Here is a 20031-nt window from a genome sequence, read left to right as displayed (position 1 = left end):
GGGTTGTTGGTTTGGCTTGGATGAGCTGGATTGGCTGGGAATTTGGGGAGTGGAGCGGGGGGTTCACGTTGCAGGCACACTCCGAGGCGGCTCCTTATCTGGGTTGGAGTCTTATCCTCTCACGGATCCTCCTGTCTCTTTCTCTCTCAATGTCGAAATGGGTACAACGAGGGGATAAAAGGCAAAAAACGAAGGACAAGGGCGGTTGGAAGGGAAAAGAGAGGGGAGAGAGAGAGAGGGAGAGAGGGTGGAGATGGAGGGGAGGGTAGAACAGGAAGGACGAGAAAGCGAAAAGTGGGCGAACGAAGGTGGAGAAGTGTAGAGATGAGGCCGGGCGGAGACGGTACGCAGTTCCTTCGGAGGACCACCATCACCAGTCGGAAGGACGGGAGCACCTACGGGAGTCAGTCCTGGAGCATCGAAATCCGGTGTCCAGCATCCAGGACCCTTGGGACAAAAGACCGTGGGGGACGGGACGCTAGATGGTCCTTTTGCTCTCCGACCGTGTACTCCTCCGGCCTATAATTATGATCTGAAGTATGATCTTGAATATCCTTGGTCCTTGGTGATACTGGACGGTACCTGGGATTCCTACAGGACACTCGAGAAACTGCTTTAGGGCCATGTCGGCTTCTTGTAGCGAGCCGTTAGTGAGAGACTAGTTCCAGGGTTAGTCTCGTACCGTCGTACACTAACTCGTGAGTATCTCGAGTCGTGACTACGAAGAGTGATGAGTGACTGAGTGATTATTCCAGAGAACCACCAGTGATATGGCTGCCTGCTGAATTCCCCGAGAAAAGTCCCCCTCCAGTCGAACTGTCCCTCAAGGACTGGGTCGTACCAGCCATTTCAGCCGGGATCTGTTCCCAGCGGAGCGCACTGGCGTGAATGATTTTCTGGCGCTAGAGGCGGCCGATTAGCCGATGCACGAGGCACGATGCAGGGCTGGCCCTTCTTTTTTTTTTTTCTTTGAGTTTGTGGCGCTCTAGAAGAACACCCCGCTCTGCCGGTCCTCGCATCTGATCTCGAAGCTATATCACTAGTCCTGCAAAACAGAATGGGAAACAAAAAGAAAAAGAATAATCATCGTACGGGATCCCGTAGAACATTCTACCAATGTGCCTCCTCGGCCGTGGATCCCCCCCCTAAAGGAATAAGATTGGCGTGAATAAGATTCATCCACAGTGGAGCTCGTCCAAAAGACTCCAACTCGCAGGGACCAGAAAAGTCAGAAAAATCCCGAGATTTGGCTTGGCATTCAAGCACAACTATACTGTTGGAGTACGTAAGCAACTTGGACGACATTACTAAAATACACCCGAGCCACAACTGGGTGCCTCAGGCTACTATCAGCTGACTGGTGACTGACAGCTGGGGAGCTTTGTCCAGAATAATACCACCCAACCACCTCAGACAAGCCTAACGACCATTCCCTCCTCAATCCACTCGGGCCATCCCCCCCCGGTGACACCATGCCCTTTCTCCTGGCCCTCCTCTGGCTCTGCCAACTAGCCATCGCCTCCCTCACCATCTCCATTCCCCCCTCCTCCCTCCTCCCCAACCCCCATGTCCTCCCCGCAACCACCCGTGCAACTCTCACCACCCTCCCCGCTGCCGGCGCCGGCGACCGCGACCCCAACCATATCCTAACCACCTCTCTCACTCGCGGCTCGACACTGGTCTTCCGGGACCTTCCTGCCGGTCACCCCGAATCGTACCTCCTTGACATTCGCGCCGGCGAGTACATCTTTGCCCCGTACCGTGTCGATATCGCGGCCGACGGCTCGGTCCTCGGTGTTTGGGAGACGTTCCGCGGTAACCCCTGGGACAATCGCGGTGCAGAGAAATATGTTGTCGATGTGGCTGGCAAGAAGTCGGCTGATGTCGTGATCGAGGCTAAGGTTCTTGGCCGGAGGGGGTTCTATGAGGAACGCGCGACGTGTGAGTGTTCTTAGTTCTAACCTCTAACCTTGGCCGCTGAAAATCCGGTTGGATCAGCTTGCTTGAGATCAATTGGCTAACTCTTTGGTCTGGGGGAATATAGTTTCGCCGCTGAGTCTGGTCAAGAACCCGATGATTCTTATGGCTATCGTGGCTCTCGCCCTTACTCTGGGAATGCCCAAGCTTATGGAGAACAGTACGTCTTTTGATCTTTTATTCTCGACCGAGTCTCTACCGATACAGAGGCTGTGGTGAGCCTTTCTTTTGATTATAGCTAACCACCTTATTCCTTCTTCTACAGTGGACCCCGAGATGCGTGCTGAATTCGAGCAGCAATCCCGCGCTTCCCCCTGACCGGTGCCACCACCAATGCCATGACTGGCGGTGGGTTCGATCTCGCCGGTTGGATGGCCGGTACCGCGCCCAGCCCCATGGCCAGTGCTGAAGGGGCTCGCGACGGGGCAACGGGGCGAGAGACCGCTCCTGGCTCTGCGCGGAAGCGTGGTTAACCAAGTTGTGTTGGTGATGAATATGTTACATTCTTGTAGAGCCTAAAATCTATACCAGATTGGGAATTTGAAACCCATAGAGCATCAAGCAGAACAGATGATGATGCATCGCCCGTAGCCCATAGACATCTCATGGGAAAGGACTTGTTTATTATGCACATTGTGTAGCAATGATCAGATGATAACCCCCCCCCCCCCCCCCCCCCTTCTCGAATCAAAAAGCAAAAGTCAGAGCGAAACCATTGCTTCTCGGGCATTCAAAGTAAAAATCCATGTACATCATAACAACGTAAAGAACGGGCGAGGGGCATCAAAGCCACAGAAGAAAAAGAAAGGAAAACCATTAACCTAAGGGTTCACCAGGTAGATCGGCGATTAGAAATCACCTCCACCAAAATCACCACCACCACCACCATCACCCCAATCACCACCCCCATTGTCATAGTTATCATGATCCCCCATATCCTCCACCGCATCAGCAATCAACAACCCACCCAACAATCCACCTCCAACACCCAATGCCGCCGCCCCCGCAGTCCCCATGCCTCCGGACTTTCGCGGCGGCTGTTGCGGGTAATAGCCACCCTGCGGCGGATATCCCCCGCCATAGCCACCACCATATCCAGGTTGGGGATAACCATACCCCTGCTGCTGGGGTGGATAGCCACCGTAGTATCCTCCCGGTGGCGGGCCTTGTTGTGGGTACGATGCATATTGCTGCTGCGGGGGCCGCGAGGAGCCGGAGGAGCTCTTGCCCATCAGTTTGCTGAGGAAGCCGCCCTTGCTGCGCTTTTGTTCCGGCATGGGACTTTGTGATTGTGGAAGGGGACTTTGAGAGGGACCGGCGTAGCTGGGTGGGCCTTGGCCTTGGGGGAAGGATCGCTGTAGTAGTCTGTGGCAGCGCCGCGATCGCTCCCTTGGCCGCGGGCCCGTGACTCCTCCTCGGCTTGGAGTTTAGCGGCTAGTCGGGCGTCGTCGTCGAGGCTGTGGGATGGGGCGTTGTCCTTGGTGCTGTTTGCGGGGTTGAAGGGATTGTTCGAGGCCATCGGCTGCTTTCTATCGCTTGGGACGGCCTCGGCGGGTAATTCATTGGGTGGAGGGCCCGCGGGGGGTCCTGAGGGGGGTGGTGCTTCGGGGCGTTCCCACTGCGACTTGCCCGTTGCGATATTGATGTAGAACCTGCAGGAAGAGGGACTACTAGTTAGTGCTCTGTGGGGATCATGGCTCGCTCGGAAAAAGCAGTGATACTCACCATGTCTGGTAGCGCTCGTCGTATTGGGCTTTCCACCCCTCGGGCACTGTTGGCGGGGGTGGGCCGGGAGGCGGGGCGAATGAGGACATGAATCGAAGGGGACTGTGGAGATGAGGTTGAGTTTTGTAGAGAGAGTTGAGAGAAACAAAAGAGGAATGAGCAAGACACGGATGTGTGTGAGATTAAAAAGGAGGGGTTCGGTTAGAGGAGAAAAGCCAAGAGGCGAGCTGACTTGCAAGTTAAATGAGAACGGAGAGACCCTGCTGGCGTCAGCGGGGGCCCAGAACCAAAGAGTCGCGACGGAATGGAGGGGGCTGCGCCACGGTGGCAGTGCGACGCCATCGTCATTGGCAGGCAATGCCAGGCATCATCATAAATTACTGGACTAGCATGTTCTTCGGACTGAGTGATTTGGAATTGGCATTATTTTGGAGCGATTTGAATCGACACCAAGAGATGCTCATCTATCCTTCTCGAATATACTTGTTCTAGAATCCTTCCTAATCTGTGAGGATCACTGCGGAACGATGCAGCGCAGAACCAAAGTACCCCTGCCCCACTCGAAGAGGGTCCTCTTATCACTCAAAGACTACATGCAGTAGTCTGTAGATAACGACCAGTCTAGGCCTTTGGCTAGAACCGGCAATATCATCTAGATATGACAAGATATCGGAGTATAGCCCTATTCCACATACTAGGATTCAATAGCAGGTCCCACGATAGACCTAGTATACTCACTGAATAGTATATACACTTTACAGAGACCAAATAGTATGGTAATAAGGTAATATTACATAGTCTATGGGACCGGTCCATCCGCTAAAGTGACTCCAAGATAACCATAGAGCAAGTGAAACAGAGACACACCATTCACACACCTCATAGCTCGTCGGGACTCAGGTTGGCATCGACATGCCTGCTATCGGGCCACCAATAGTCCTCATCCGAGTCTTCTTCCATCACCTTGGGAACAGGAGAACGAGAGAGTGAAGAACGACCAGGAACTGGCCAGGATATTGATATTGACTCAGTGTCGGAATCCATCGTCGAGTCACCGCCAGCCGCTGCCATCGGCACAGTGGAAGGAGTCGCCGCAGAGGTCGAGGTAATTTGCTCGGAATCAGAATCCATCGTCAAATCAATGATCCCGTCCACGTTTATCGTGATAACGTGATTTCTATGCCTCTTCGACTTGTCCTTCTTCTTCTTCTTTTTCCTTTTCCGGGTCGGACTATCCTTGTCAATGCCACCGAAATCAATCCGGCTGTCCCGCTTGCGCTTGCGCACATTGTCGCCGCTATTCGAGAGACCAGCGCTCCCTAGTTTCCAGCGGCACGCCTGGCGTGCCCGTGCAAGGTTGAACTGGCACTGGAGCTCTCGGCGTGCCTTGGCATCTAGACCGCGTCGGACCTCAGGGGGCGGTCCTTCAAATTGCCGCACCTGGTACTCGCTCAAGAGAGGAGTCCGCTTGATCTTATCCCGAGGTGCGGTCTTAGGAAGATCCCGAGCCCAAGGTGCATAGGGACCGTTGTAGTTAGGTCCCTGAACGGGGCCATAGAGGGGGTCCATGATGAGCCTGCCCATGTCAAGGAACTCTTTCGCAAGGTGAATTCCAGATGTTTCGACGGATTCCGGGTCCGGGGCATAATTGAAATCAAATTCGACAACTTCGTCTTCAAAGTGTTCGCAAGATAAGACATGGATCCCACCGGCGTAGTCTCCAAGAAGGAGCTGTGACTTGTCTGGTGAAAACGCTCCGCTCATGATCCCATCGTTTAGGCGGACGGTATTGGCGACTAATGCATCTTCCGTTGCTCGACGGATATCCCATTGCTTGAGATACCCGTCAGATCCGCCAGTGTAGAATTGATCCATCGTGCTGCCCCACAGCGCTGCTCGCACGCCGAAATCGTTGTACTCCCGATTTCGCATATTGGGAGAGTTCGTGGGCGGGCCATGAGAAAGCCTATGGATAGGTCTCGAATCGTTGCGAGAATCCCAAACATAGGTGCTTCCGTCTGTGCAGCTGGCAGTGACGTAGGTGGAATCCATCGGACAGAACGTCACTTCATTCATATCCACCGCCGAGCAGGCGCATTTTCCAGTGACCACAACTCTACCGTCGGACTCGATATCATAGAGTTGGACAACGGTTTTGGAGCGTAAAGGAAGGTTCATGGACTGGCTGTACGTGCTCCCTACCGCAAACCTTCGCCAGGAAGGATGCCACTTCACATCAAAGATATTCTGCGAATCGGGACTCAGCTTGCGTCGCTCAATAGAAGATTCAGTGACTCTCCACATGCCGAGATGACCACAAAGTGCGACTTTGAGGTCCTCCTTGATGTTCTCGGTCATCCCACCAACTAGATAGTTCTTGGTTGCCTCATTCTGTCCCCAGGCTAGCACTGTCGGCTCAAGGATAATGTTAGCCTTTTGGCGAGGATCGCGGCGAATTTCCAAAGGCTTGGGAGACGGGGTTTTATCAAGAAGGTTCCACAAGCTAAACGAATGTGCGGTCCCACTGGCCACAAGATGAGGCATCATCTTCGAAACCGCCATGACTGACACCTTTGAATCGTGCCGGAGTGTTTTGACGCAAGTAGGGGCATCAGGAGAGGTGGGTTTGCCGGTGTTCCAAATCTTTACTGTATGATCATAGCTCGCAGTATACAGCTGCTTATTGACCCATTGGACAGTCGAGACAGTCGGGAAAACACGTGGGTCTGCCGTAGGCGAACTCAATGTCTGACGAATATTATGATCGGGTAGCTCATGCAAGCTATTCCGTGAAAGATCTCCAGATACCAAGTTATTGCCGCGGTTATATTCGTCAGACAAGGCTGTGGCACCTGCTGCAAACTTTCCACCGTCAGGCGACCACGCTAGGGTACCCACGTCGTTGGATGCACCCTTCCACGTCTTCCAACGCTTCAGATTCGAGCTCACTGTCGCACGGAGAAGCTCGTGGGTAGGTCTCACGCCCTGAAGTTCCCGAGTCCACAGAAGTTTTGAGACGTTGGATCTAAAGCGAGTGGCACACTCGGTCTGGATCTTGTCAGGGAATTCCTGTAATAATAAACGTCCTTGTGAGGGTTGGCGCAGCTGTGAGGACTGACGACGCTGTATGGACGCATGTGTGGGGGGAGAAATTGAAGGTGGCGGAGACTCGGAAACGGTAGGAGAACACTCTCTGTCGGAATGGTTGGGTGAATCATTAGAACCCCCTTGCCGTCTAGTGAGCTTCTTGAGATTATACGTCGCTGGTTCGGCTCGAGTCCGACCAGACCGACGTCTAGCTGAGGATATGGACTGAGCTGGGGTCGGTGATCTGGAAGACTGGGATGACGGAGACGACGGTCTGTACTCAGACGAGGACATGGATGTTTGAGAATCTGGAAGTTGGACCGGGGTTGACGGTTTAATAGCTTTGTCCGGAGCTTGACTGGTAACTTGAGTTACTGGCTGTGCCTTCTCGCCCTGGCTTCTATTTGCATTTAGTAGCGCGACGCTCCTTCGTAGGTCACCTTGTCGAGAAGATGTTGGGAATATTGGTTTAGAAGGTTTCTCGCGACAGATAGGAGGGACTTTCTGAGGCGCGACTCGGGGGGATTCAGGAGCGGTCACCGGAGCAGGAATATCCTTGGGGGTTTCAGTGGCATTCACCGGAAGAGGAGCTTCTTTGGGGGGTTCAGCGGCCTTCACGGGAGTAACGGGTTTCGGAGGAGATGCAGTAGAGTTCACTGGAGCAACACGCTTCGGAGGAGGGGCGGTTTGAGTAGGAGCAGGAGGGGCAGAAGAGGAAGAAGTGAGGCCATTTGACAAGGCGATATCAGTGGATTTGGGTTGAGTGAAAGTAGGCGTTACGAGCGATCGCTCTTCCGCCACCTTACTTCGGGGAACCCATCCCAAATCACTTCGCTCAAACGTTGTATGGCCATGAGTGACGAAGCGATCTGAATGGTCTGACCCTGACCCATCGGGTGAGTCAGAGAGACCTCGGGTATATTGCTGATATAGCCGCTCCGCTAGAGATTCGAGGTATGGTTCCTTGGAAAAGTCCAAAGTAAAGGATGGAGTAGTACTCCGAGGCGTGCCTCGCGTGAAATAGAGTGAGAAGTGCGACATTGCAGCTATTGTTCCTTCTTGGAGTTGGCAGAATTGTCCGGTCTGGATGGGTGTTGGTATTCAGAAAGATATTATGATTTCGGATATAACGGAATGAGATCAGGAAAACAATGCGCTCAGATCGCTGTGAGAGGATAATGTGAGAAGGACATGCCGTCCTCGGTGTTGTTTGAATAGGGTATCAATTGGCTCCGAGTGGTTGAGGTGGTGGCGCTCTTCCGAGCGCCCGGCAGAGGTCACTGTTCCCACGTCAAACAGATCGCAATCAAATCACAGATTCAAGCGCTGGGTGGTTAGGATGGTACTCGAGTGTTCCTCGTTTTGATGGGCGTTGTGTTTGGCAATGCGGCGACTTCGAGGATGTGTGGAGAGCGGAGCGCGAAGAAAGCGATTGAGACCGAAACGAAGTGAAGCGAGACTGTGTTTGCCACAGTTAGTGAGGCACCAAAATACTGCAGGATAGCACATACATTGGAATCTTTCGCCTGACAGCGCCCTTCGCAGTACGGGCAGGCCCCGAAAGACAACGCTTGAGAACAAAAGACCAAGTCGATCGCGAAAACGCGCTACGCGAAGACGCCAACTGCGGGCGGTGAGAGCTAAATACGGGACGCTGGAGTCAACCCCCACTCGAGAGGTACAGGGTGGACTATTTATGTATAACATGAATATCACGACGGATTCTATATGAAAAAAAGTTATTAGACCGAGAAATAATACATGAGTAATGAATTGGACAACTATCTAAATATCACTTCACAATCTCATTATTGCTCTTGGCAGAAAAGAATAAGAAAAAGCATTGTATATGTACAGAACCGTCAGGAGTACCCAACGACTGATCTTGGTCCAGCATAGCGGATATTGAGAGGGGCGCATATTTCTCATCGAGGCGCGAGTTTTATCAGAAAGAACATACTGCCGTCCAATATGCAGTTCTCTTCTAACTGAGTTGGGTCGTCGCAAGAAGCGAGTGCAAAAGTCATCGTCGCTTTACGATGTCCGTCCGAGAAAAGACCAGCTATAGGCCTCTGCCTCGAACGGCTACCGGGGATGGCATCGCATTGGCATTGCCATTTACTTGCGAATGGAGCGACTCTTGCGCATCGACACCATGGCATCATACAGCACATCCTTGAAGGCGAAGAGGAAAGCGGCAGTGATGGCACTCTGGGTCACCTTGGGACCAATACCTAGATATAACAATATTAGCATTCAGTGCTTCGTCTGCTTGAAGTGAGGAAGAACTCACCCTTGTACAGTCCGGTGTATCCCTCCTCGCGAATGATCTTCGTAAGGATGCCATTCAGGCTCTCCTTAGGACCATCCTTGCTGGCCACGTGCATGCGGCTTTTGACGGTAATATAAGGGTACGTGATGCTGGTGGCCAGGATCTTGCCGAGCGCACCCAAATAGAAGGCATCCTTGGGAGTCATCCGCCGGCGGCGCTCGACGATATTCTTCAGCTGCTCGAAAATGGTATACTGCAGGATCGGGTTGATCACCAAGATCAAGGCCGGGAGGACACCGGCGAACAGAGCCTTAGGGCCCTCCTCCTTCAGGAGGGTCATTAATGTGCTGAAGGTCGATGCCTTGGCCTTCTTGGGTGCGCCGGGCAGGCTCTGATCATCGGACTCGGACTTGCGAGCCGTCATGCGCGTGTTGATAACCCAGATCGGGTTGGTCAACATGACGGTGGCACTGCCGGCGATTGCACCGGCAATCATGGACTCCACGGTCGTGAGCTTCTTCGAGGCACGACCGGCCGAGACCGCACCCTTCTCAAAGGCAGAACGGGTCCACTCATACCAGTAATAGTATACAAAGTTGGTGACACTGATTCCGAACAGGGCGGACTCCAGACCGGAGTAAAGACCGGAGATACCCTCGCGTTGAACGATGCGACGAACGGCGTCAAGGGTTGTGGAGTGCGCGCGCTTGGACTCGACCTGGGCTCTTGTGGATAGTGTGATCAGAGGGTATCTGCCGAAGGGTGGATCTTAGCAAACGAGTGGTGACCCATGGGGTAGAGAGCGCGGGGTATATGAATCATACGTCAAAACCATAGAGAGGATACCACCTCCTGAACCTGCCAGAGCGTGAGCGATGTTATCGCTCTGCTGCACGGCCGCAGAAGGCGCAGGCTTGGGTTGTTGCTGAGGTTGAGACATGGCGAAGCGCGGAGGTTGGTATGTGGTGAGGAAGGGCGGGGAGTAGTTGGGATCGTAGAGTCAAGACCTGGAAAGTAGGCGAGAAAGACAGACAGGAAATGGAAAGAAAAGGCAAATAGTCTCAATAAAAAAAAAAGGAGCGGATCGATTTGAAGAAAAAGGGTTTCCGTAGGAGAAGGGCGCGATAATGATTCGGCTTGGGGGAAGGAGAGAAAGTTCATGACGTTTTGCCGAGTGCTGTGCCTCGGCTCGTGCATAACTCCACTAAGGGTCATTATTCCGAGCCGCCCATAGAAGTCGTGAGACGAAGTGATGGGCACTCGGAGATGTGACTCTGCTCTCTTTCCATATGGAGCATAGTAAACTCGGTTGGTCCACCGAGACACTCGGAGGGAGTGTGATGGACGCTAAGAGGGTGTTTGGAAATTAAATTCTTCATGACAGTCTGGGGGTTTTTAACAGGTGCTTTAGCATGTGATCCCCTTACTTCCTCTTCTGGCCTCCTGGATACAACTAAGATCAAGGGTCGAAAGGTACACTATTTAGTCGTATGCACCCTGATACAATACTAAAGTAGCATGAAGAAGTAACTTCTATAGTAAACAAGGGCTTGCAGGACCTTGCCGAGGCGTGTTCCTTTGGTCCTAGGTAGGGATCATCAGTTCATAGACCTTCCAACCAGTTTACTGATAGATCTACGGAGATCAATAAATGGAGTTCAACAGAGACAACCAGACATTCTCTAGTGATGGAGTCATACAAGGAGGCTATAAAACATGAAACACAGAAAGATATAAAACCGTGAGGTTCTCGCCATTAATCCATTCTGAAGAGATGAATCCAACCTACAAGAAGAACAAGAGAGAATGAAGGGCCAGAAAATAGATGCGGCCAGGAATAAGAAGAGACAAAGGAGAAAAAAAGGAAACACCAGCGGTAATCACAAAGCAAACGAAGAATGACAGAACACAGAGCCATCTAAAGCACAGGAAAGAAAAGAGGAAAGAAGAAAGGGCACATCCAGAGTTGGCACTCGCAAAGACGAATGAAACAAGCTTTCCCCCTTCCAACCTTTCTCGGGGCTGTCTGGATTTGATGGCAAGCGTTCGGTCAACGGTCGAGCGGGTGGGTAAAAAGACAAGCCTGGCTGCCGATGAGATTATCACGCCGCTTGGAAACCCTCATCCATGATGTAACATTGCGCCAAATGGAAGTACCGCCTTGTAGTCTTGAGTCCATGGTCGTCTAGCAGCAGCCGCCTGCGGATCCAGACTGGACGCCCTGGCCCTGGCCAACTTGCACGGTGGGCTTGTTGTTGACAGTGGCCGTTCCCATGCGCTCCTTGATCTGTCGGGCCATCGTCAAGAATGCCTGCTCGACGTTGGATGCGTTCTTGGCAGAGGTCTCGAGGAAAGGAATTCCGAGGCTGTCGGCAAACTCCTATGAAAGAGAAAAAGAGAAACTGTGAGCCCTGAGCGAGACAAAACAACAATAACACCCCCAGACATCTCTGGCATCGTCTACCTATGACGAATAGAGGCTCAAGAGTATCGATATCCAGGGAAGAGGGGCTCACCTTCGCCACAGTGTACTCCACGACCTTCTTGTCCTCCATATCGCTCTTGTTGCCGACGAGCAGCTTGTTGACACCCTCGGTGGCATATCGGTCAATCTCCTGAAGCCACTGCTTGACGTTGTTGAAGGAGTCCATGTCGGTCACATCATAAACAACGCAGATACCGTGGGCACCACGGTAGTAGGAGGAGGTGATGGTACGGAAGCGTTCCTGGCCGGCAGTGTCCCACTGGAAAAAAAAACGGCGAAGGTCGGTTAGCTTGCGTCCATCCGAGCGCCATGCGCTCAAGAGTTTAAAAGAGGAACCCGTACGATCTGAAGTTTCACGGTCTTGCCATCGAGCTCGATAGTCCGGATTTTCTGCCCTCCTGTCAGCATCAACAGTCCCGCTTACCACAACACCGCCCCGCAAAAAGCAATAGATCCACATACGAAGTCAACACCAATAGTCGAGATGTAGCTTTCGGTGTAGGTGTCGTCGGCAAATCGAAGCAGCAAGCAAGACTTTCCAACACCGGAGTCTCCGATGAGGAGGAGCTTGAAGAGATAATCGTATCTATTTGGGTTAGGTCATGTAGATCGGCGAGATGGGGTCGTTGGGGGGCCATGAAGCGGCCAACGCTGCGGGAAAGACTCTGAATAACAAAGCGGTGTCAGTGAAGGTTCTCCGTCAAGCGGTACTCGGTGATGCTCAAAGGCGATTCAGCCCCAACGGAGATGGAGACGGAGCAGGAGGTTCCCAAAATAGACTAATCGACGGAGCGGATACTTACCACTCGGGGTTCATGATGGGCTAGCAGTGAGCGGAGGAAGAAAGGTAGTCAAGAGAAGCAGAGGCGAACACAGACGAGAGTCGAGCAAGAGATGGAATCGAAGGATGTTCGGAGTCGGTGTTGGGGGGTTCTTGGAGGGGACTGAATGATGAAGGCCTGAAATGATAGGAGGTGCAGGAGGCCACATGCACCTGATGCGCAGCTTTGTTTCAGCGGTCACCGCCACCACCGCCTTCGGACTACTCGAATGGGGTCATCGACAATAACATCTAGATGTATTCCATCAGTCTTCGTATAGATTTGTATAATGTATTTTCAGTACGGCATTCAACCTTCACCTTATCTTACTGTTTGTGATTATATTGTTTCTTCTTGCTTGTATACACATCTACAGCCAAACTCTGGTCGCCAAGTAAGACCACTGAACTATGACGAAGTGCGTCATTCACCAAGTCGGGCTGTGGCTGATCCCGTGCTCCTCCTGCAGCCTCGTGGGAGTTACTCCTGGCAGGTGACCACCGCACGCTAATGAAGGAAAATAAAAAGACTGTCACATTGCGGTCTGCTATCTCTCACATTCTTCTCTCCGACTGACAGAACGATTATAACAATGAACGAATCTCCAAATTTTAGTCTCGTGCATAGGGTGAGACGCAGCTTGGTCGATTATCAGTCAGTCCCATTCGCATCCCTCTTCACGCGTATCCGTGGGCCTTGAGCCACTCCAGGACAAGTGCCTCATCCCGCTCCTTGTAGGATGCGTTGGTCCGGATGTTGTCCTGGACAATGACGAGGGCACGAACATATGCGGCCGTGTCCTTGGTCTTGAAGAACTCGGCAATATCGTCGCCAATCGCGTGATCAGCGAACTTGGACAGACCCATGCGAATAAACCGCTCGAACACGACGTTGTTGGAGGACAGGCGAGCCGAGACCGATGCCCAGTTGGTCTTAAGGTACTCCCACAGCAGGTGTCGCACCTTGGAGTTGGCAGCCAGAGCTACCGCACCGCTGTGAAGGTCCTGGATGGCCACCTTGTCCGAGAAGACAAAGTCCAGGTAATCCGTGACCAGGGCAGCGTCCTTGGTACGTCCCATGGACGCCAGGCAGATCTCCTTGCCGTCAACGGAGTCCGTCTGCAGGTATTCCTCCTTGACAGCGTCGTACTCCTTGCGACCGCCCTCCGACACATTGAGGCCGAAGATCGCGGCCCGCAGGTTGGTGTGAATGGCGCTCTGATCTTGACCGGTCGCCCAGAGATCGAATCGGCGCTTTGCCTCGGCGACGATGTTTTCGTGGCCAGCATTACCCGCCATGGCGATCAAAAGCTTACGAAGCTGGATGACCAGATAGTCCTCGTTGGGCTGGAACTCCCAGCCAATGCGCTCAGCTGCTGGGGCAGCCAGGCTCCGAGTGAACTGCTTCAGGCCTTCGGCGACCTGCTCATTCTGCGAGAAGACAGAGCGGAGATTGGCTAGAGAAGAAGACACCTGAGACCAGACCCTGTGGGATTGACAGTTAGCGATGATCAGAATGAATAAACTGCGAATGTTATATCAAGAGAAGTCCTTACAGGTAATTCTCCTCTCCCTTGAAACCCTCGAGGAGGGCCAACAAGGCGGGCGTGTTGCCATCGCCAGAGACAGCAAGGGCAGTCGCATCACCGAGCAGACCAATCTTGTCCTCGGTGCTCAAGAGATCAAGAGACTGGCCCAGCTTCTCCAGACGCGCAGCGGGGTAGTTGGTTCGGTAGAAACCCGCCAGATCCTTGTTGATCTTGTAGAAGCCGTCCGTGCCGATGTCTCCCACAGTGTCAGACTTTTGAGTGAGAGCCCGGGTGTCCACGGTAGCCAGTTTCTCGCCAGACTTGATACCAAGAGGAATCCACCAAGTGGTCTCATCCTCCTCGGGCTTGGCATCACCAGTGGACAAGAAACGGCTTTGGCGGACGCTGACCTGGCCAGGCTCCTCGGCGACGGTAACAATGGGGAAGCCAATCTTCCGAATCCAGGGGTCCTTTTGGCTCCTAGTTAGATTCGGTCTCATAAAAAACGATGTATCTACCCGTCGTTTGACTCACCATGAACTTGTGCACGTCCTGACCGGAGGCCTTGCTCAAAGCGGACCAGAGGTCATTAGTAGTGGCGTTTCCTGAAAGAGAAAGAGGGAGAAAGTCAGCCAATATTCTACCTAGAAACACGTAACTTTGAACGGCTTACCATACGCGTGAGACTTGAGGTAGTCAGCCACTCCGCGAAGGAAGGTCTCTCGGCCAAGGTGGACACTAAGCATGCGGATAACGGAGCTTCCCTTCAGGTAACTGATGTGATCAAAGATCTGATCCACCTCCAAGGCGTTTCGGACGGGCACCTCAATGGGGTGAGAAGCACGGAGCGAGTCGAGATGGAAAGCTTGTTGGACACCCTCAGCCTGGGATAATGTCAATCGTGGACTTTGAAGAAAGGAAGGGGTTACCTCGATTACTACGTACAACGAACTGAGACCAGACGTTCCAATCTGCAACCGTAGATTAGCAGCTGTCTCACAGTATGTGTAATGTATAATTTTCCGTTGGACTTACCGGGATAGAAGTGATCAACAGCGAGCCAGCCAACCCAGGTTGCGAAGCCCTCGTTGAGCCAAAGCTCGTTCCACCAGTCCATGGTGACGAGGTTGCCAAACCACTGATGGGCCAACTCTATGATATCAAGCCCAAGTTAGACCAATGGCCTTCACTGTAATAACAAGATGCAAGAGGAAAAGTCTCACCGTGCGCAACGACGTAGGCAATGCGGTTCTTGTATCGGTTATCCGATTTGCCTTCATCGAAAAGAACGGCAGTCGTCCGGTATGTTACCAAGCCCCAGTTCTCCATGGCTCCCATTGCCTAAGATCAACCCTCAGTCAGCTGGCTGTTAATCCTAATGGGAAGGTGCCTTTCGACTTACAAACTCGTGCACTGCCAAGAGATCGGCCTTGGGCAGAGGGTACTCAATCTCGAAGATCTCAGAGAAGTAGTCAACGGTCCGGTGGGCACACTCAAGTGCAAAGCGGGCCTGGTCCTTCAGTCCACGAGTAGTGTAGACACGCACGGGAATGCTCTTTCCCTGGTACTTGCGCTCGGTCATAGCCTCAACATATTCAAAGTCACCAATGGCCCAAGCAAGGAGCTGTAAGAGTGTGTAGTGCATTAGTTAAGAGAACCGCGCCATCACGGCCTGGCAGGGCATTGAGGTTGTACTAACGTAAGTGCTCATGACGGGAGTCTTATCAAAGGTGACGAACTTGAGGCCAGAGTTGCTACCCTCCCGCTCGGACTTAACGGGCATGTTGCTGAGCGCCGTTTGGCCCTTGGGAATTTCAATCTCAAAGTCGAAGGTGGCCTTCAAGTTCGGCTCATCGAAGCAAGGGAATGCCCGGCGAGCATCGCAGGACTCAAATTGAGTGCTGAGCATGTAGTGGAATTCCCCTTCCTTGGGAGTATCGGCAGCTGGCTCGCCGATAGGCTTGTACTTGGAGCGGTAGAAGCCGGCCATGGCATTGTTCATGGTTCCGGTGAAGTTGATTGACAGCACAACATCCGAGGGAGTAAGTTCCTCAGCGAACTTCAGAGTCACACGCTCTGACTTCTTATCGTAGGTGATGTCGGTAGCCTTGGCCACTGAGGCTCCTAAGAACGAAGAAAGTAAATACGCTGTCAGCACAATTCCGTCCAACTTGTTCGTCAACTGCCGTATGCTTGGTAGGAAAAGCCTAACCATCTGTGCTCAGCACCTCAGCACTCTGCACATCGATTTCCTTCGAGTTCAAGACGACCTCCTTTGTAGCGCGAGTAATTTTGGCGTCGACCTTCACCACACCCTTGTAGCCCCACGAGCCACTAAACTGCAAATCGAAGAGGGAGACATGATAATTGATGGGCTTGGCACTATGACGACAAATTAGCACAAATCAACCCACTTTTGACTCCCGATTCCACGACAATTGGGCTGTTCGTAGGAGGTAATGGTTTGACTGATTGTGTCCTCTCCCCGCAGTTGGCATCACTCACACGTCAGGAAGAGTCTCTCTGTCGGTGGACGCCATCATGCGAGCTTCAGCAGAACAGTATCTAGAGGGCGTTAAACCGAAGGGTACTCTGAGAGCAGGAACCGGAAGTCGAGAGCGCAGACGAGGAGGTCGAGGGGGTGATATTGAGGAGAAGACAGAAGCGGATGTGGAAGCAAAAGAGGAAGAACCAGAAGCGAAAGAGAAAGAGGAGGGGGAGGGGCGGAGAAGTTGACGACCGTGGATTGCAACGCCTGCGCGTTTTGACGCCGCAATGGATCTTCTCCCCCACATTAGCGTCTTTAGCGACGGCTAGTGTCGGTTCACGGGCTAATTGGGATTGTGCGACGCGAATGGTCTTTTGTTCTTCCCCTCCCTTGGATCGAGACCAACAGAAGAGGTTTATCCAGACGGAGCTCCGGCGGAGCTTGGACCCTCTTTGGCGGCTAATCGTGCCGCGCCCTCTAGACAATCTTTCTCTTCTTCCACTCATTCAGCTCCCATCCTTTCACCCCCCGCGAAGTGTCGCCATGGCTGACTCGGATGAGGAATACGTGGGAAGTGTCACCGATGACGAGGATGATTTCCAGGTGACTCGGACAGACCAAGTTCAGCCGCGAAAGCGAAAGCAGCGTGGAGGCGCGGAGTGGGAGCTGTCTCGAACCTGGGAGTCGCTGGTCGAGGGCGCCGATGGAACCATCAGCTCCACAGTTGAAGGGTTGCTAGAGGCGAGCAAGCGCAAGAGGTCAGACTCGTTCAGTAGGAGCTCCGATTTGACCTATTTCCTTGATACTAACTCTCTTTCGGGGTTGGCAGGCTTCTCAAAGATACTACGCCTCTACAACGAGGCATCATACGACATCTCATCCTTATCCTCGATCTTTCACAGTCCATGTCCGAAAAAGACCTCCGGCCTACGCGATATCTCTTGACTCTGCGATATGCTCAGGAATTTGTGCGAGAGTTCTTTGAGCAAAACCCCATCTCGCAACTTGGTGTCTTGGGTCTCCGAGACGGTCTTGCGCTCCGCGTGAGCGATATCAGCGGCAACCCAACCGAACACTTGACAGCGATCCAGGAACTCAAGACGCAAGATCCAAAGGGTCTACCGAGCTTGCAGAATGGCCTAGAAATGGCTCGAGGTGCTCTCTTGTATGTCTCACCTTACCTACACCCTTCTCTCTCTTGAAAATTACCACCTAGGCTAACCAGCATATACACATAGCCACACTCCCAGCCATGGCACGAGAGAAGTCCTCGTCATCTTTGGTTCCCTCCTCTCCTCCGACCCCGGCGATATTCACCAGACCATCAACACGTTGGTCGCTGACAAAGTGCGTGTCCGGATTGTCGGTCTTGCCGCCAAAGTCGCCATCTGTCAAGAGCTATGCAGCCGGACCAACCGAGGCGATGAAACGGCCTATGGAGTCGCTCTCAATGAGCAGCATTTCCGGGAGCTCTTGATGGACGTGACGACGCCACTGGCGACCCAGAAACAATCGGCAAGCTCGCTCCTGATGATGGGCTTCCCCTCTCGTACCGTGGAGCCCAACCCTTCTCTCTGTGCATGCCACTCGAAGCCATCTCGAGGGGGGGTATTTGTGTTCCCGCTGTGGGAGCAAAGTGTGCAGCCTGCCGGCCGAGTGTCCGTCGTGCGGCCTCACGCTGATTCTGTCGACTCACCTTGCGCGCTCCTACCACCACTTATTCCCTTTGATAAATTGGGTGGAGGTGCCCTGGCGCCGTGCCTCGAGCTCTGCGTGCTTTGCGTGTGGTCTGCCCTTCCCACCAGTTCCCCCCGAGGACCAGTGGTCGGCATCGGAGAATCATGCCAAAGGCATGAGTGTGAGTAGTCGGTACCAGTGCACGGCTTGCCAGAACCACTTCTGCATTGACTGCGATCTCTTTGCGCACGAGGTCGTACACAATTGCCCCGGATGCCAAAGTAAGAGCATCCAGGCGGTCTCCGAGGGAATGGATACGACTGTTTAAATTTTTTAAAGATTGCATGGATCGGCGTTAAGGGATTTGAAGGGGGATCATGGAAGGGGAGTTTTTGTGTATAATATAAATCCAGCAACTTAGCTATCATGACATATATCGACGTGACTGTCCATTCCCAATCAATTCCATAGTAACTGGTAGAAATAGATACGCGATCGTATATAGTTCACGAGCCTCGGCAAAATGTGAAAGGGCTCTGTCGCTTTTGCCCCACGTCTTCTCCGCCTCCGCCTCCGCATCGTTCGACCTTCGCATGTTAGTGACTGTATCTCGTTTCCTCCTCAACATAACCCCGGTCTCTCACCATGGCCGAATTACAGTCGCTTAGCTCATTTGAGCAGCTTAAAGCATACCCTTTCACATCCGATCCAGAGTTCGCAAATGGCCTGGCGATCATCCTTGGCCACCCCAGCACGCCAGCCTCGGAGGCGGAGATGAGCCGAGACGATGACCTTGTTTTAAAAGCGAAATCTTTCTTCTTCTCGCGGTATGGTCCCTTAGTCTACACGTTGTTGTAAGTAATCAACTAACACATTGTTCTGTTTGGCGCACAGCAAGCAAAATATCACTCCTCCCATCGATTTCACGGCCTACAAAGCTTGGTTAACCGGGGGATCATCGGAGTCCAATCCCGCGGCAGCTGTGTCCGAACAATTGAATGAATCCTCTACAGGGACCACTGTCGCGCCCACTCAATCATCTACCCTACCAGAGCCTACCTATCCAACCTCATTTGCACACATTGTGGAACTCATCACAACCGGTAAACCAGTTCCCGGCATACAGGAGATCCCAGACACCGTCCTGGAGGGCCATGACATCTCAAGTGAGAGGCCACGCCGACGGAAGCCCTGGGAGAAGGATGTCGGAGAACCGGTATCTACACAGGCTGAAATGACCAGCAATGCTGCTTAGACGGTCCGCACTACAGCGTTGTTACGATTGGCGGGAGGACTCCCGAATACCCGGGAGAATTAAAGAATGGATACAAAGATCACATGGGATTGGCATAATAGAAATACTGTCTCCAATACTGTCTCCTGCAGATGAAATCACAAGAATGGTCACGCAGCCGAGCCATATGAATGTTGAAAACAGTCAGTAAAGGTAAAATGTATAGTAGAGGCCGACAAGGGGGATAAGGAAAGCGATAGATGTATCCCGGGCTTCGCATGAGAAAAGTATAGGTTACTCTGAGCAAAAGAAAACAGAAACAGAAAAACAAAAAGGTCTGCGCATCATCACCACCGAATAACTTGTCCGTACTTGAGTGAGATATGGGCCCCCATCACAGGCAGATCGACGCTTTAGCTCATGGTGATTTTCGGCCAGGCCTCGTTCATAATTTGCCACAGACAAAGTCCTCGGGAACCTGGACACGGAAGAAGGACAAGCTAGATGGGTAGATGAGCAGGCAGGATGGACTCTCGAGATTGAAGCCACTGAAATCAACACTGGAATCATGCATTCAAGCCGACTGCTTGGACGTAACCGATAAAAGACAACCAGCTGCACTTGGAAACTGGGAGCGAATGTGAACATAATTCGTATGAGTATAATCCATGCAATGTTGTTGCTGTCAAACTTCGTGGGTTTTTCCTTTTTTTTTCTTTTTCTTTTTTGGATTGATT

The 20031-nt window shown here is 52.5% G+C and overlaps 9 protein-coding genes across 9 annotated transcripts; 4 read left to right on the top strand and 5 right to left on the bottom strand.

Annotated features, from left to right (window-relative positions):
* Nucleotides 1-1472: 1472 nt before the first annotated feature.
* N7458_002631 (uncharacterized protein) lies at nt 1473-2450 on the top strand (the record flags this gene model as incomplete). The annotated part of the gene is made up of 3 exons (XM_056906014.1): nt 1473-1941; nt 2045-2137; nt 2275-2450. The coding sequence occupies 3 exons, from the start codon at nt 1473-1475 to the stop codon at nt 2448-2450; spliced, it is 738 nt and encodes a 245-aa protein (XP_056770121.1).
* Nucleotides 2451-2825: 375 nt separating this feature from the next.
* Nucleotides 2826-3791, bottom strand: N7458_002630 (WW domain-containing protein; the record flags this gene model as incomplete). The annotated part of the gene is made up of 3 exons (XM_056906013.1): nt 2826-3239; nt 3293-3629; nt 3703-3791. 3 exons carry the CDS (start codon nt 3789-3791, stop codon nt 2826-2828), a joined length of 840 nt encoding a protein of 279 aa, XP_056770120.1.
* Nucleotides 3792-4581: 790 nt separating this feature from the next.
* N7458_002629 (WD repeat protein) lies at nt 4582-7830 on the bottom strand (the record flags this gene model as incomplete). Its single annotated transcript, XM_056906012.1, has 1 exon — nt 4582-7830. The coding sequence occupies one exon, from the start codon at nt 7828-7830 to the stop codon at nt 4582-4584; it is 3249 nt and encodes a 1082-aa protein (XP_056770119.1).
* A 1077-nt stretch (nt 7831-8907) lies between these two features.
* pmp47 (putative peroxisomal membrane protein Pmp47) lies at nt 8908-10001 on the bottom strand (the record flags this gene model as incomplete). The annotated part of the gene is made up of 3 exons (XM_056906011.1): nt 8908-9023; nt 9083-9813; nt 9886-10001. 3 exons carry the CDS (start codon nt 9999-10001, stop codon nt 8908-8910), a joined length of 963 nt encoding a protein of 320 aa, XP_056770118.1.
* Nucleotides 10002-11246: 1245 nt separating this feature from the next.
* Nucleotides 11247-12131, bottom strand: N7458_002627 (Rab family GTPase YPT1; the record flags this gene model as incomplete). Its single annotated transcript, XM_056906010.1, has 4 exons — nt 11247-11441; nt 11578-11805; nt 11889-11936; nt 12009-12131. Coding segments are annotated over 4 exons (594 nt in total), but the record flags the coding sequence as incomplete, so codon positions are not given.
* Nucleotides 12132-13044: 913 nt separating this feature from the next.
* Nucleotides 13045-16438, bottom strand: N7458_002626 (M1 family metallopeptidase; the record flags this gene model as incomplete). Its single annotated transcript, XM_056906009.1, has 11 exons — nt 13045-13852; nt 13923-14365; nt 14430-14500; nt 14569-14779; nt 14841-14866; nt 14931-15047; nt 15119-15236; nt 15298-15519; nt 15595-16019; nt 16108-16277; nt 16401-16438. 11 exons carry the CDS (start codon nt 16436-16438, stop codon nt 13045-13047), a joined length of 2649 nt encoding a protein of 882 aa, XP_056770116.1.
* Nucleotides 16437-16631, top strand: N7458_002625 (uncharacterized protein; the record flags this gene model as incomplete). Its single annotated transcript, XM_056906008.1, has 1 exon — nt 16437-16631. One exon carries the CDS (start codon nt 16437-16439, stop codon nt 16629-16631), a length of 195 nt encoding a protein of 64 aa, XP_056770115.1.
* Nucleotides 16632-16926: 295 nt separating this feature from the next.
* Nucleotides 16927-18388, top strand: N7458_002624 (TFIIH/NER complex subunit SSL1; the record flags this gene model as incomplete). Its single annotated transcript, XM_056906007.1, has 4 exons — nt 16927-17141; nt 17213-17548; nt 17622-18127; nt 18189-18388. 4 exons carry the CDS (start codon nt 16927-16929, stop codon nt 18386-18388), a joined length of 1257 nt encoding a protein of 418 aa, XP_056770114.1.
* A 317-nt stretch (nt 18389-18705) lies between these two features.
* On the top strand, nt 18706-19315 carry N7458_002623 (DUF5572 domain-containing protein; the record flags this gene model as incomplete). The annotated part of the gene is made up of 2 exons (XM_056906006.1): nt 18706-18887; nt 18955-19315. The coding sequence occupies 2 exons, from the start codon at nt 18706-18708 to the stop codon at nt 19313-19315; spliced, it is 543 nt and encodes a 180-aa protein (XP_056770113.1).
* Between the last annotated feature and the right edge of the window lie 716 nt (nt 19316-20031).

Source organism: Penicillium daleae (assembly GCF_028827525.1).
Source record: "Penicillium daleae strain IBT 16125 chromosome Unknown utg000002l_segment0_segment0, whole genome shotgun sequence".
In the NCBI taxonomy this organism is placed as follows: domain Eukaryota; kingdom Fungi; phylum Ascomycota; class Eurotiomycetes; order Eurotiales; family Aspergillaceae; genus Penicillium; species Penicillium daleae.
The sequence above is the reverse complement of the archived record's forward strand: the minus strand, read 5'-3'. Positions and strand labels throughout refer to the sequence as shown.